The following is a 17,251-nucleotide window of genomic DNA, read 5'->3' as shown; positions in this document are numbered from 1 at the left end:
ATTTTTGGCATTATGACAACCATGGCATATGGGGGAGTGATGAAGGCAAGCAACCATGACATAATGCTGGCCTTAGCATAATAGTAGTCATTGTCAATGTATGAGCAATCTACAGTTTATGGATGCAAAGTCAATGGTAAAATTCTGACACGCTCAAATTGTATGTTATTTTTGGCATAAGTGGCCACCCATATTCATATGTGATGGCCCCATTTCAAAATACTGACATTGATACAATGTAGGTAATTGATAAACTGTAGACACCCACTGCATATTTTGAAAAAATTGGGACAATTTCTCGGAAGTGCCAGGCTTATTTGGCTCGGCATACCATCAAAGTAACGGAACATTTAATGAGTGTCTTGTCAGAGCCTATGGCTTTCCAGCAAATGTATGTGAAAAGAGTGCTTTAAACACAAGTGTGTGCAGCCCCTTCTGTAATACTACGGTGCCCTGGGTGTGCAGAAAACAAGCATACTCATTTTGCTCCCTTCGGGCAATGTACGTACTGCTCCTGGTGTGTGGAGAGGCATGGCCATTATCGAGCCTAGGTATGAACCTTGATATGTCCATGGACTACAGGCCTCCAGGATCAGCTGGGCAGTTGTACAGCACTTCTTTGTGTCCTGCTGGCAGCTAAAGAGATGAGAACGATTTAGCTCTCCTTCTGTCTTACGTTTGTGATGGCCCTAGCACCAAAGCCAATGAACAGATGTATCAAGGACATTCTCAGAACGCCATCTTCCAGGCTGAGAACTAGTGGAAAGTATAGAGGGTTGAGTATTGAATATAGATCCCCCTCCCCAAAAACTGCTTGTATTTAGCCAGTTTGATGTCAAACAGGGTCTTGTTCAAATATGCTTTGTAGCAAAGATCATACGTCCTTTTCAGTTGGGTTCCAATTAAGCAAGACTTGACCTGTGTAGGTCCAGGAGGGCCAGATCCTACCCAGATTTTAAGGAGACCCTCTGGCTGTGTTAATAAATAACATTTAGATTCAAGGCTTGTAAGCCCATTTTATGAGGATCTTCCAATAATCAGCCACTGCTCTGGTCTTAATGGACACACATTCTCACCAATTTAACAAATTTGCAAATAAATTGTGAACTGAACCCACATACATTGGTTGTGTATACGGATGGAAAATATTCTGATAATGACCTACAGCGTCAACCTTTTTTTGATATAATAGCATTATTGGTCATCTTGCTTTCTCTTTCTCTGATTCTGCAGCACGTACTTTCAGTGCCGGGTCGGGTGGCCACCGATACAGAAATGGCCATGTGGATGTTCTACCGCAGTACAACTCTCTAAATGACCGCCACTTGATGGACTTCTATGCAAGGAAGTTTGGGCTGCAAGTAAACCCACAGCCCCCTTCAGCTGTATGTATACTAAAATGTTTTTTTACTCTTCTAGTGTGTCCTCTTTTGGTGAATACCAGAGCTGAGCCCTCCAAATACTCATCATGTCAGAAGACAGGCCAACATATGACAAAACTGCTTAAATAAGTTCATTATTGCTTTGGTTTTTGTAATTGTGTAGGTAAGTACTTCAGATTATAGGACGGCATTGAGTGGTGTTTATTAAAATCATATTTTTTAAATGAAACTTTAAAAACATTTGAGAAACATTGACCTGACAACGTTTCCATGAATGACTCAGAAGAGAGTTCGATGGGAAAGCTATCCGTGTCTGAGGTCCTACCTGGACAAGGGAAGAGCAGAAGTACACGATTCACACGAGCTCTTCTTAGATAACATAGCTTGTTCATGCAGAGGGTGAATCTCTAATGACCTCTTCAGTCATGTGTTCTGCTCCGCTGGGAGACACCCTCTGATGCCCCATCATGCTAAGTGACGCATATTCCCATCACGCATGCGCACCATATTTTGAACAGTATTTTGTACAGGAACTTCCTTTAAAGGACATTCACTGTGAAATATTTGATTATATCTAAAAGGTGCTCACTTAAGTCAGCCAACCACATATTGAGCATTCAGCATGGTCGGCCACTTCAAACTGTTCCACCAGACTTTCACAGGCATAACCTGGGCAGCCCTTGATTAGTTCAATTCTTGCCTTTACCAAAGATGTTAAATATCTACTTAAAACCGCTGATGGGCTCCATCTGGACATTTGGTCAGTTCTTTCAATCATTAGCAGAAATGAGATTAATTTGAACAAAGTGTCCTCTGTCTTCATCTGCATCTCAATGGAAAGATTGTGTACCTGGTTTGGGCTACAAACCAGCAGCCAGAGTACCATCTCTAAATCTGTAACCATGTGTGAGCAGTGGTTAGGTTGTGGTGGACGGTGGTGGGCACCTGAACTATTTTTGGTGACGAGGACTTAACAGACTTTCACCCACAGCAAAAGAAAGACAAAAAAGGAGAAATCAAGATTAGAAAGGGTGGGAAAAAGTGACAAGGGGAGAAAGCAGTGATGCAAAAAGAACCCACAAGAGTAAGAAAGAGACCAGGTGTGCACGATAGTGGTGGAATGGAATCTAGGCAGCTTTAATATTCAACAAGACCTAAAATACCACACCGATAAATGAGAAGGAGGAGGAAATAAGATTAGTGTCTTTTTCACATATTTTAGATCACATCTGTCTCTCTCACATGCAAAGGAACAAGTGAGCTAAGATATTACACAAAGGAAAAGCATGTAAAGAGATCTTACCTTAGGAGCACATTCACTTCTTAAAAGATGTATGTTGTACTGAGGTTGAATTTGGTGTTAATTCTCAGGTAAGAGTGAAGGATGGCTTTGTTTCAGAGATGTGTGGGCATATCACACTAACTGTCGTTATTCATGCTAAGCACTCCAGTTCACATCTTTACATGTTCTTCCATAGACCGGTGCCATGGCAGTAGTATTGCTAGGTTCCCATCCAATCATTGTGCTCCCTCTGAGCTCTGGCCTATGGGACCTAACATGAAGTAGAGAACTTGCCTCCTACCTGAATGGCTCCAGACTCTTGTGTGACGATCTCTGCTCTACAGCTACAACAGCATCCTTAGTTAGTCACCATATTTTCCTCCATTCATTGGTGCCTACACCACCAGTGTGTGGAAAATGTATGGACCATGTGCTGATCCGGACACACATCCAATGCAGCTGGAATCATAAATAGTACTGTTGCACATTATGCTTACAGTCTTTAATCCTTGTGATGCTGGGCGTGGCGTCCTTGTCTCCTGCTGTATATCTTTATTTACGGCGTATTACTGCCCTCTAGTGTGCACCGATGGATTCACTACTTGTTATACTGTATGTTTGGCGGATGTTGGTAAACTTCGAGCATATTGTGCCCCTCTGCTTTGGAATGCATCATTGACCAGGCTACGCAGGGCAGCAGTCAGATATATAAAGAAGGTGGTATGACCCCTCCCACCTTAATGTGTTGTGATATACTTCTCATTTCCTCTTAAGGTGGATACTATTACCAGAGACTGGACCTGGCCAGGTTACGTGTCCTCCTGCCAAGTAAGTGGGTCCTCAAACTGGGTTTTTGTCAGTGTGACTGCTAGTAGATGGTTGTCCCCAGACCACAGATACGCCTTGTTCTCTTTTCTATTTTGCATTCCCTGCTGCACAGTGAATGGCAGCAGCTGTTTGAACTTCACTTATTTCTACAGCACCTGCTAACAGCTGCCTTCAGTTTCATGTTTCCCTTCTCTTTACCGTTTTAAGGCTGTGGTTTGTTGATGGTTACTTCATGAATGCTTTCCTTCCCACATCTTTCGTGGAATGCCTGCTTGCTTTTATGGCTGATTGTAAGACTAGGACAGATGTGATATGATTTAGTTCACAGGTGATTCTCTGTGGCAGGCTGAGCTGGGGCTAGTGGCGGTGGTATCGGACACCTCAGTATTATTTCAAGTGGACCACTGGAAAGGGGGAATTCCCGTTGTAGATTTACCAAAGTTTGCACGGGGCATCACAATGTTGCGCTGCGCTCATTGGCTGTTATAAAGTGTGGCAAATCGCTGCCACTTTTTGAGTTGTGTTGGTTCATGCAAGCATTTGTGCAGAGTTTTAAAAAAATCTACCTTACAGTATTCCTCTGGCTTCTTCTTACGGTTATGGCTTCACTATTTTATGATTGGGACTTGGGGCCTGTTTTAGACTTCGTCGTACGGGTTACTCAGTCACAACGTTCCGCTGAAATTTAAATCCCATTACATCCTATAGGATTTATATCTCGCCCGATGGGCTATCCCTCATCATTTTGACAGAGTGACCCATCTGTTGAAATCTAAATCAGTCCCTTAGTTTATTTTCACACTTGTACAAATGTCACTTTCAAAACAATTCAAGTGCACACACATATGCACAACAGAAAAGCAAATACAACTACAAGGATGGATTAGTGGATTAAACGCACTAGGACCCTGTTTGATGAATCCTTAAGCGCTATAATACCACATTGGTTGGAAGCACATATTGGAAGTAAATACAGAGGCTGGTTCAGCCTCATTGAGGCTATAAACAGTCATGAGCGGGAGCATTTGCACCAATACTTCTTAACCACTCTGTATTTCTGTAGGTAGCATTACGTTCTATCTTTGTTTACTTCTCCTGAGCAATTATGGGCTGGGACATTTCATATTTGTATTTGGTTATTTATTTAGGCCTTCTACAAGAAAAGCTGGATTTAGTCATTGAATGGTGCATATACTACTTGAAAGTTGCTTGGTAATATTACATAAGTGGGTATTGTGCTTTGCAAGTGCACAAGAGACAAGTTACAACATAGCATTTAAAGCGATTATGCACGAAATATACATCTTTTGCTTTAGAAAATGTACAGCACACAGTTTGTTGACACTGGTTGTCCAGGCTGAAACTTTAGGCCACTCGTCTTCTACACAGTTACAAGAAGTCTTTACTGGGCTATTGGGTCAGTTCTGAAATGTGTCTGAGGCTGCTTGTGCTCTGGGCAGAGGAGCAAGGACAGAGAATCTGGGGCTAGGAATTGCTGCTTAGGGGTGAGGTTAGAACTCAACGGTTACGTCTGTTTCCATTCTCTAATAGCACAGGTAAGCTTAATAATTGATGGAATGGAATGCTACTCAGTTGTTACTAAACATTGGTTCATGTATTTGAATCCTTCGCCTTTTTGTTGATTTAGCTGCAGCATTAATAAATTGCCAGATACTGGGTGGAAATCATCTAACAACAAGCATTGGCAAAGCCAATAGTTGTAGCCTTTCGCGTACCTACAGTACCGCACAAATAGATGTCCTTCTGGAGTCAGAAGCAATAGCCTGAAGCCTATAACAAGGCTGCAGCCCTTCAGCATTTTACTAGATGTCCCTCTCAAGTCAGACACAACTACCTAACAAGTTTATCACAAAACTGCAGTAACTAGTTGCTACTAAAAGTACCTCTTGTGTCAGATGAAACTGCTTCAAATGTCCTTTTATGGTGTGTTTTCAGCATGAAAATGTTGTGTGTGTGTATACACACACACCCACCCACGTACACATATATGTTTTTCATTTTTTTCATGAGGCTTGAAAGTTAGTAACAAAAATGCAGTACCTTAAGTTATTAGTAGATGTCTTCAAAATTATTTTACAAACCTGCAGTTCTTTGAATTGTTACTAGGTGTACCTCTTAAGTCAGATTCAAGTGAAGTCTCCGAAGACCTACAGTACCTCAAGTTTTTACTTGAGGTCCCTCTATAGTCAGATGCAAAAACATTGAGTCTTGCATGAGGCTGTAGTTCCTCAGGTCATTACTAGGGGTCCCTCTTGGGTCAGGTGCAAAATCTTCAAACGTCTTTCACAGATCATTCATTTCACAAGGCCCCTCTCAAGTCAGATACAAAAGCATTGACAATTTTTTTTTTTTAATGAAGCTGCAGTTCCTCAAGTCTTTACTAGAGGTCCCTTTCAAGACAGATGCTAGAGCTTGAAATGTCAATCGCCAACCAGAGGGGGTGGGGCTTCAACCTTGAAATTTCATTTGCATTCTTGCTACTCCAATACCTTGTGCTTTGTTTCAAAAGGATAAATAAATATAGATGGTGTATAGTGATGAATTAACATTGCAGCATACAATAGATATGTTAGTGTTATGGAAATCGTTGATTACATCCTACTATATCTTGGGACTTGCAGTGACTGGGAAGTACAAGTGTCTAAAACGTTCTATTCCTGGGGAACAATTTTGTTAGGTGTATGTATGCACATGCAATGGAAAAATGCACTCACTCAAAGTGAAGGCATTCAGTGGCTAAAGTGTGCTGCGCCACTGACCTATCCTTTGTTCTGTGGTTGGAGGAGCCATTTTTGGAGTAATATTTGAACAGACTAATGGTGAAACAGTGTTGATTAAAACCTCTATATGTTTTTATAATGATTTATTTTGGAAAATAGCTAAAGCTGTCTTTAGGCCATTCCTAAAAAACATGTCTGAAAAGTGTCCATCTCTCCTACACATCTCTTTATATTGGTAATATGCTGGTAAAATGTTGGTAAATGTAACGAAGCAATTAATAGCACAGGATGCATGTCACAGATAGGAGTACATTGTACAAGGGGAGGGCTAGCTTCTTTCCACCGAATTACCAGGGCTTTCTGTTCTAAACATCTCCTAACACTCCAGCACCAGCTGCACAAAAATAGACCAGTCTTGTGAAGTCTGTGTCCAAAATAAGGAGAGTGTTCCAGGAATCTAACATACTGTGCAAGAATACCTTCCTGCTGTGAAATCTCTCAGTGTCACACAGGTTGGAGAACATCACACATTCTTTTTCACATATACACACTGAGCTGGTGAGAACTGTGGGAAAGTCACTGATGCCTAAAGCGGTGTCCATTATTTCTTGTGTCACGACTCTTAGGGGTGTGCAAAGATGTTGTTCTCCAACAAAGTTTTGCATAGTTCTCCATAATCGCATTTTCTGAAGTTTGAAATCTTTGCCAGTCCTGATTTACATTCCCACTAGCAAGATAATTTTACTTTGGCAAAACAGCTAGTGTTGATGGAACCCCAACAAGCTGTCAATTACATGCAACATTTTTCTCTCCAACTTTAACTTTTGCATATCTTTGCCTTTGCGGAGGAAATGAATGCTGTCTAATTTATGCATAATAAATCAAGTGCAGAACTCTTTTATCAGCGTTAAGTAAGGATAAGAACTAGATGTGTTTTGTTTGCATTTGCAAAGGTCACGATTTTCACACAAAACAAAAGACTCTGCAAACTTTGAAAAATAATGAAGTTCGTTCCCCAAAGAACTGTCTGGAGGGTAGGAAAAAAGGCACAATTTCGCATACCTCTGACGACAACGTCAAATTACAACAATAATTAATGAAGTAACTTTTAAATAATTTTGTGCACTACTGCCGGGGAGCAGCATTGTGCTTTAATGGCCATTAGTATTGCACATGGCTAGAAAAAACCGCTGGGGTGTTTCCACCAGTCACTCTGACAGGGGCGGCTCCTCCATAAGGGCGGAGGAGCGTTGCCCCCTCTCCCCCGCCAGCAGCAGAAGCTGCAACGCTTTCACCACAAAAGAGTGCCAAACACACATGCGCTGTAGGCTCTCTCCAGCCCAGCATATGAGAGCCTGCACAGAGCTCCCAGCCAATCCTGATGCTGCTCTGAGCAGCGTCAGGATTAGCGCAGGGCAGGCTGGGAGCCTGTACCTGCAGCGACGAGGGACAGAGGAGCGGCAGCAACGGAGGAGGTACGTTTCTTTATTTTTATTTTTTTTTAGAATTGAATGTGCCCCTGGTTCCCCGTGCGCCGCACCAGCCCCCCTCCCCTTTTACATAGGAGCGAGCCGTGACTGGACTCTCAGTGACATTATCGACTTGACTGAAGTTCCAGCTGTCCACATTTTAGGAGCTATAAGTTTGCAAGCATCACTTATTCATGCTGCATACTTCTGGCCCTCGCGAGGCAGCACATGGTGCACCTGTTCAAGACGGGGCGTCCATGAACTTCAATTCACCGAAAGGCCCAGGGTAGCGGAAGTGACATCACACACCATTTGAACTTTACATTGGCTCACACACACATGCTTACACACACACACACACACAAACACAATCACACACACACACTCACATATACACACTCTCACCTCATGAATGTACACAACATTCATTTAAAAACATGGTTTACTTACCTTAACTGTTAGGGAGGGACATATTCCAGTTAATTGTATTAATAGTAAATAATTTTATTAATCACTATTCGTGTAATGAAAATTGATAAAAAAGGAGATTGCAGCCCCAACCGATGTCCTTTAGGAAGAGCTGCTCCTGTGTTTCTGGCGCTGATTTTGCCACCTCTGAGGCCAGGGGTCGCAAGGGGTAAGCCAGGGGTCACGGCTGCGACCCCTGGCGAACCCTATGGGACATCACACTCGTGTTTCATGTGCACCTCTTAAAGCACACCAATCTTTAGGCCAAGGATGGGCTTGGAAAGAGGGGTGGCCGCACATTGTTTCTCTTTTCTCAGTGTCTCTTCAGACCAGTTCATCTGCTGCTTGCATTGTTCAGGTAGATAACTTCTCCTTTGCATGGGGTTTTCCAGTGAGTATTAATGTTACCCCATTGGCAGCAGGATGCTCATACTTACTTTTGAAAGGCTATCTTCATCCTCTCACCCACTGGGCTGTTGGACCAGCGATTACCTACCAGTTGGTCTCACCCTTGGTATCCATTGGCTTTGCCAATGGCTTTTAGCCATGCTGCACAGCAAGGGAGTAGCCAAAAAATAAAATACCCCCTACTTCGAATTAAAGCTCTGTTGGCACCAAACAAGCAAAGCAAGGAGCCCAACCCTCCGTAGAAGAGGTCCCTTGTCTCTTCATCCAAGCATCTATCCATTCATCCTTTCACCCTTCCTTTTACTATTTCTCCTTTACTCTGTCATCCATTCATTCTTTCATCCATCATTTAACCTTTCCCAATTTCATCCATCCATCCATCTATCCATTCTGCTGTTCATCCATCCATTTGCCCATCCATCTATCCACTCTGCAGTCATTTTACTTATCCATCCATTCACTTATCCTTTCTCCCACTCATTCATCCATCCGTATGCTCTGCCATACTTTCATCTGTCCATCCATCTATTCATCCCTTTACTCTGCCATCCTTTCACCTCTCCATCCTCATTTCCATCCATCCGTTTACCCTGCCATCGTTTCACCCTTCCATTTACCAACCATTTACTCACTCATCCATTCATCCTTTTACTGTGCTATCCTTTCATCTGTCCAGTCACCTATCCATCCATCCATCTTCTATGCCATCCTTTCACCTGCCCATCCACCTGTCCTTTCTCTCTGCCTTTCACCCAATCATACATCTACTAATTCATTCACTCATTTATCCACCCACTCATTCATCCATTCTTCCATCCTTTTTTCCATTCAATATTCCTTATTCCTTTCCCATTTCTATTTACCCCGCTTCTGCTTGCTCTTCTATTGACACTGCTGTCCCTTATGGCATTATTTATGAGCTTTCGTTGGCTGCCGAGCTGCAGATAGAAGAGGCCCAAAAGAACCTCCACATCCTGCTGTAGCTGCTAAAGCAGGGTGTTCACAATACCTCTGGTGCACAGCATCCCTCAGCACCACGCTGAGCAGCATGGCAAAAAAAATGGATGCAATGACGTGATGGCTGTGTCATTTTGCATCACACTGTGCAGCATGGCTAAAGAAAAAAAAAGAACGATGCTATGAGTGCTGACTGCCATTTTAGAGGCATGTGCACCACGAATGTGCCCACCTACAAGATGACACAAGTGCTTGTTTTAGTTACTGATTTGAATCCATTGAAGGCCACGGGTGGGATGAAACATCACAACGGATGCAGGTGGGGGAAACATCACAAAGGACATGGGTGGAACAAACAGCAGAGGAGGTGTGGGTGGGGGAAGCTATACGGATGGCGGAGTGTTGGAAGCAATTCTGAGGTCCGGAGGGGAAGCAATGGGTGACACCAACATGGAGCAGGTGGGGGAGAAGCATGGGGAACAGAAAGCAACACTGGGGGCAGAAGTAAAAAAGGCCAATGCAACATGAAGGGGTAGGGGAAGAAGCACATGGGTGACCGAGGCTAATACAGCGTGTGGGCTAGAGACAGAGGGGAAAACACATGCACTCATGGAAGCCACAAGTATTGAATCTGTGCTTGAGGGGCTGGACAAACCCAAGAGGAAAAAAAGCTCACACAAGCTAATAAATGAAAAGCAAGGAAATAAAAGTGACAGTAAAGCCAACCAATGGTAAGCAATAGGTGCACTGTAAGCCCACTGCAAGCTGACAGGCCTTTTCGACCACCTAACAGCTTTTGCTACCTGTGGCGGGAGACCTAAAAAGGCAGAAAGTTAGGAAACTTAAATTTTTTATTTTGCATTTCACAAGTCTGCCTAGTGTCTGTTTGACATATGGCAATATCAGACATTACCGTCTTGTCAGGAAACAGTGTGTTGCATTGTGGGGCATGTTGTTTTACTTTAACACTTTTGTTATGGGTTCAAAACTGTGCAAAGTGCTGTTGGGTAAAATGCCAGAACTAGTTAAAGTTGTTACACATGACATGGAGTCACTTGTCAGCTTTGTTTAAACATTTTAGAAAACCTTTTAGTCCATTAAAAAAATGTATTGTTTCCCACATAAAATCAAAAGTAAACTCTGGTCACATATTTTGTGAGTTTACTCTTTCAGTCACATCATGCATTAAAAATATCATTGGCAAAGCAAATCATTGCGCCTTTTTGTAGTGGAAAACTATATGTTGAGCTTAACAACACAACAAAAGTACAACAAGGGCAGCAGCAGCGCCACCTTCCCTAACACAAAGAATATGAAAATGACAGGTGGCAGTAGCACGGGGAGCATCACACTAGCCCCTCAGACAGGACAGGTACAACAAAAGTAGGTGATGTGCTAAAGAGATTGGGAGGAGTTAAAAGACTTGTATGCTCTCCATAAACAGACATGGATATACAAGAAGTACGAAACTCCCGGAAGAATTAACATACACTCGTACCCCTGGGATGATGCCCGTGACCTACCTAGAGTGGTGCTCCAGCAGTGGGCCCCACATCTAGCTCTGGAAAGCTTCTGATAGTTCTACTGTTCGCGGGCTAGGCAGTCATCTAGTTATGGATTCCTTATTTTTCGTTGAGGTTATGTTCCTTACGTCGACATTTATCTTCTCCCTTTGTTGAACTGTGAGAACTATGTTACAGGTGTTAGTGAGCTCAGCTGAAAATGTCTTGTACCGGTGTCCCCATATCACAAGATTATAAATATGCGGGTAAGGCAACTGGCCCTGCTTCTCTTTCCCAGTGACATGTTTTGGCAATGGAATATTGCCCTTATGCAGCCTGGCACCTTCCTCAAAGCTATAGGCATGTCACAACAAATGAACCACTCCCTGGATCATAAGACATATATGGAACTGCATTCAAGAAACATTTTTTTTCATAAAATGGAGCAAAAGGAGTGGAGCCCCTTGGGCAGAAGCAGGGCAAACCTTGCTTCCTCATAGCACAGGCGCAGCAAGGCAGTTGCAAAGCGAGCGTCCCTGGCTCTCAGAGCACAGCAAGTGCAATCTCCACTGCAAGGACAGAGCCAGCAGGGCAGACCAGTCCACGCTTTCATCACTCCGAGAACATGGAAGATAAAGCAAAAGTGACAGATCCAGGCAGATCTCTGGATCAGGTGCTTCATTCACTGAGAGGTGGATGACTTAGTGAATATATTAGGTCTGACACCATTTCAACTTAGGTGATATTCCACGTCCGCATCCTGAAAGTCCTGTTACTGAGACCAGATGCTTGCGTTGATGCTTTGGGTTTCCCTGGTGTTGAGAAGTAGCAGTTACCTAGTAGGTCAGTGGTGCTTGGAGCAGGCCACCTACAACCTAAGTCCCTAAGCTCTAGGAAAGCTGACTGGTTCCAACCTCATGGGAAATGTCTTGAGTGTGCATCCGGCACTGTGCAGTCCCACCCTTCGTGCTGCACCGGATCGAAATGTTGAGGGCTGCCACTGAGGCAACAGCATGTGCAATTTAATTTCCCACGTACCCTGCATCCCTTCTTCTTCTCAGAATTTTCATTACAGGGAGTGCAGAATTATTAGGCAAATGAGTATTTTGACCACATCATCCTCTTTATGCATGTTGTCTTACTCCAAGCTGTATAGGCTCGAAAGCCTACTACCAATTAAGCATATTAGGTGATGTGCATCTCTGTAATGAGAAGGGGTGTGGTCTAATGACATCAACACCCTATATCAGGTGTGCATAATTATTAGGCAACTTCCTTTCCTTTGGCAAAATGGGTCAAAAGAAGGACTTGACAGGCTCAGAAAAGTCAAAAATAGTGAGATATCTTGCAGAGGGATGCAGCACTCTTAAAATTGCAAAGCTTCTGAAGCGTGATCATCGAACAATCAAGCGTTTCATTCAAAATAGTCAACAGGGTCGCAAGAAGCGTGTGGAAAAACCAAGGCGCAAATTAACTGCCCATGAACTGAGAAAAGTCAAGCGTGCAGCTGCCACGATGCCACTTGCCACCAGTTTGGCCATATTTCAGAGCTGCAACATCACTGGAGTGCCCAAAAGCACAAGGTGTGCAATACTCAGAGACATGGCCAAGGTAAGAAAGGCTGAAAGACGACCACCACTGAACAAGACACACAAGCTGAAACGTCAAGACTGGGCCAAGAAATATCTCAAGACTGATTTTTCTAAGGTTTTATGGACTGATGAAATGAGAGTGAGTCTTGATGGGCCAGATGGATGGGCCCGTGGCTGGATTGGTAAAGGGCAGAGAGCTCCAGTCCGACTCAGACGCCAGCAAGGTGGAGGTGGAGTACTGGTTTGGGCTGGTATCATCAAAGATGAGCTTGTGGGGCCTTTTCGGGTTGAGGATGGAGTCAAGGTCAACTCCCAGTCCTACTGCCAGTTCCTGGAAGACACCTTCTTCAAGCAGTGGTACAGGAAGAAGTCTGCATCCTTCAAGAAAAACATGATTTTCATGCAGGACAATGCTCCATCACACGCGTCCAAGTACTCCACAGCGTGGCTGGCAAGAAAGGGTATAAAAGAAGGAAATCTAATGACATGGCCTCCTTGTTCACCTGATCTGAACCCCATTGAGAACCTGTGGTCCATCATCAAATGTGAGATTTACAAGGAGGGAAAACAGTACACCTCTCTGAACAGTGTCTGGGAGGCTGTGGTTGCTGCTGCACGCAATGTTGATGGTGAACAGATCAAAACACTGACAGAATCCATGGATGGCAGGCTTTTGAGTGTCCTTGCAAAGAAAGGTGGCTATATTGGTCACTGATTTGTTTTTGTTTTGTTTTTGAATGTCAGAAATGTATATTTGTGAATGTTGAGATGTTATATTGGTTTCACTGGTAATAATAAATAATTGAAATGGGTATATATTTTTTTTTGTTAAGTTGCCTAATAATTATGCACAGTAATAGTCACCTGCACACACAGATATCCCCCTAACATAGCTAAAACTGAAAACAAACTAAAAACTACTTCCAAAAATTTCAGCTTTGATATTGATGAGTTTTTTGGGTTCATTGAGAACATGGTTGTTGTTCAATAATAAAATTAATCCTCAAAAATACAACTTGCCTAATAATTCTGCACTCCCTGTATAGTCAAGCATAGTAAGGGTTTGCATGAGCCTTCAAGAAATAATCTAATGAAATGTACCTGGTGCCTGGAGGAACCCGGGGAAAGATGGAGGAGTGGGTTGCAGCAGCATCCGCCTTTCCCCCGGGGCCTCTGGAGACTGGTGGGAGGTGGTGCTGGAGGGCTGTGGGCAATATGACGTCTTGTCATGTTGAAATTAATTGGATTCTACAATGGTATGTCACAGCACTTAGTCAACAAAAATCGATTGAACCTATGAACAACAGAAACTACTGTAAATGGGTAGCTGTGAATAGTGAGTTTATTTCCACCAAGGTGTTCTAAGTGAATATAAACGTAGCATACCTGGTGTCCTACCACCCACCTGCCACCCTCTGCCATCTGCCCACCCACTCACCACCCCACCACACAAAAAAACAGGCATCCGGCCATCCTGTCCACCAGTTTTAGAAATACCTTCCCTTTCCTAACCCAAATATAGGTATACCTTTGTGTCCGACCAGCCTCCCGCACCATCCTCAATACCGCTTTCCCACAATCCCATGCCACTATGAAAAACATCTGGTGTCATATCACCCTCCTACACCGCTCTCGGTAACTCTCTCCCCTCTCCATATTAAAAAAAAAATCCATATCTGTGTCCTGCTACCCTTTGCATCTTTCCTCGTCCTCCCCAGACAGGCTCTGGGAGCCGCCAGTGCACAGTCAATCCCTTGTCAGCTGCAGGTCTGTGCAGCCCTTTGGCTGACAGGGAAGGCGAAAGTTGACATTCCCTCACCCCAGTGCTTAATTTGTGCTTGTTGTTTCCGGTGCTGAACATCAGCACTTATTTTTGCGTCCCGGGGCTTATTCTTCTGCCTCAAGCATTTGCTGCGAGGGAAAGACACTTATAGGAAAAATGGAGGAGAGGGAAAAGCGTCACAATGGGAGAAAGCAGGAAGCTGCTAGAGTGAGCTGAAGGGGCAGGGACTGGCTTTACACGGACTGAAGAGGCCCGAGATGTTTTAAGGATAACGCTGCCTCAGTATTCTGTGTTCCCACATTTAATTGCAGAAGCCAAGTGTTTAAGAGGAGGGCTTTGGGCACCGGCACGTTTTTATTTACAAATTAAGCACTGCCTCGCCCCTCTCCTTTCTGCTGAGATGGGAGAGAGGTGGGAGGGGCAGTGGATGGTCGGTCACCATTCCACCAGCTTCCTTTGGTCTGTAGAGACCCTGAGGAGATGATTGGCCCACTTTCTGTCAAAGTAGAGCCCAGTTTTTCACTGCTCTGAATTAAAAAATATTTTCTTCTCTGACACCAAAACCATGAAGAAATGGATGTTGAAACTTGTGTTCACAGTAATGGCTTCCAATAGAAGCCATGCACAGCACTGTTTATTAAGGCTTATCTTGGGAGGGGATCTCTTCTGGTCCTTGATTAAAGCCTGTGCACACTAAAGAGGTAGGTTCGTGACTTGTCACTTAGGTCCTGCGCAAATCACTAGGTCATATATTTATTTGCTCAAATTTAAAACTTCGAGAGGTAATTCAGCACTCAGTCTGTGATATGTGGAAAAAAAACTCATGTTATGATACGAAACTGCCTGGAGGACCCTTTTACATACAGATTTGTAACATGGTTACTCTTTTCTTTAAAGAAGCGTGCCAAAAGTGCTCCCTCGCACAGGTCGGAGAGGTACAACACCTGGCCTGGCCCGGTCGCTCCTACAAAAGTGCTGTACAAAGTGGCTGTGAAGACTGGAGACAAGAGGAACTCGGGCACGGATGCAAGGGTAAGAGCAACAGTAGATATTTGTAGAGGTTGGCACTTAAGAGAACTGAAGCACTTTCCCTGGTTTTATACCTGGCACATATCTGGCACATGGTTAAATACGAGATTGGGAGTATGGCTCCCTTTTACTGTGTTAGACTTTCACCTGCAACAACTGGATTCCTAAAACTGGACAGCTGCAAGATCATGTTTCTTTTGGCAATATCCACCGGTGTCCAGCTTTCTGGCCAGGCATTAAGCTCTTGTAAATAACACGTTCAATTGCTGATAAGCCTGGACATTTTGATTTTTTTTTAAACGTTGTCGTCCTCCAAATTAAAGAGGTGACCAAGATGTGCCGATTTCAAATTGGAATTTCTATGCTGCATTCTATGCATGAAGGGAGAAGGAGCTTTTTAAAAGGTAATCACTGACTTGGAGATTTGTATGAAACTATTTGATCATAGAACATCCTAAAAAAGTCTGAGCCAGTTGTACGAACACCTTTTTGCGTTAAAAAAAACTCAAATTCCCAAAACATTACTTAAACTTTACATATTTTTTAATGTATCCATTTTCCTTTAAGGAAAATTGACTGCATTTGAAAAAAATGACTGCTTTATTTAAAAACAATCACAGACATGGTGGTCTGCTCATCCTAGCATTCCTGTGATTGCTGTGAAACATAATGAGTCACAGTAGTTAATAGTCATGAAATAGGATGAATTGTACCCCACTAAGATTTGATATTTTGCAAACCGACCTATTAGTACATATGTTGGGTTGCAAAATAACACTAGTCACAAAAATATTTGTTGCAAAGGCGACTACTGTTTTGCAATCAGTGCTTCGTACTCAATATATGAAAGAAATGGGAGTGGAGCGAAACAGGTAAATAATTAATAAACATTCGGGAGATGAGAATAAGGGAGCAGCATCTAATGCTGTGCAAGATAAAGATCAGGTTATTTATGGTCTCAGGGCAGGGGTCTTCAAACTTGGGGGCGGGCCCCCCAAGGGGGCCTGAAGTGGACCCTGGGGGGGGCGCCAGGCTCTGGCCAAAAAGATTATGCAGATAATAGTGCTTTGTTTTAAGCAGAAAAAATGTGTATTGCATTTGTAAAAAGGTAACAGAGCTTAAATACAATGTTTAAGTAAGTCCAGACTTATTTAAACATTGCCAACTTAATAGAATTGTTATGAAAATTTCTGAAGAGGGGGCCCGATGATTTATTTTTCCTCACTTGGGGGGGGGCGGCACTAACAAGTTTAAAACCACTGACTTAGGCTGTGCTGATTATTAGCGCCAATGAATAGGGAAGACCAGGTTGCCCAGCTGCAGCTTTCCTATCAGAGGCAGAGTTCTCTATGCATTGCTGAGTCCCAGACGTATAGATGGACTTCGCAGGTAGTCATTAATGGAAGGGTAAAGGGGATCTGGGAAAGGTTTTTCCTTTCCTCTGCTTAGTTGCCATACCAAGTGTGAATAGGTTTAGCTTGACAGCTTCAGTTGTTGCCACAGCTTGTGTTAGTAACACAAAAATAACAAATGTGATATACAGCACGGGGCTTTGGGTCAGCCACCCTCAGTGATTAGATTGTTTGTTCTCTAATTTTACGTTTTGGGTCAGCTCACAGCTTTTCACAAATCTTTCCTTTTTTTTTCTTTTTATTCGTTGGTGAATGGGAACAAAGTTTCCTGTCTCCAAGTTTCATCGAAATCTTTTTACTAATCTCATATCGACCTGGCCAAGCCAGGCAGGCCCTGCCGCCAGTGTCTCCCCTGAAGAGACATCACTCAGTGTCTCCAGGTGGCTCCCTGCAGGTCT

The 17,251-nt window shown here is 43.3% G+C and overlaps 1 protein-coding gene across 1 annotated transcript in view; it reads left to right on the top strand.

The window, feature by feature from the left end:
* The window catches only part of LOXHD1 (lipoxygenase homology PLAT domains 1), a 929,469-nt gene that overhangs the window by 52,421 nt on the left and 859,797 nt on the right, over nt 1-17,251 (top strand). Inside the window, exons 4-5 of the mRNA XM_069218871.1 lie at nt 1,234-1,385; nt 15,310-15,444. Coding sequence (XP_069074972.1) covers nt 1,234-1,385; nt 15,310-15,444 — 287 coding nt within the window. The remainder of the gene's footprint in view (nt 1-1,233; nt 1,386-15,309; nt 15,445-17,251) is intronic.

Source organism: Pleurodeles waltl, chromosome 1_1, assembly GCF_031143425.1.
Source record: "Pleurodeles waltl isolate 20211129_DDA chromosome 1_1, aPleWal1.hap1.20221129, whole genome shotgun sequence".
Taxonomy (NCBI): domain Eukaryota; kingdom Metazoa; phylum Chordata; class Amphibia; order Caudata; family Salamandridae; genus Pleurodeles; species Pleurodeles waltl.
Note: the sequence above shows the minus strand (reverse complement) of the source record. Positions and strands in the feature narration are given on the sequence as shown.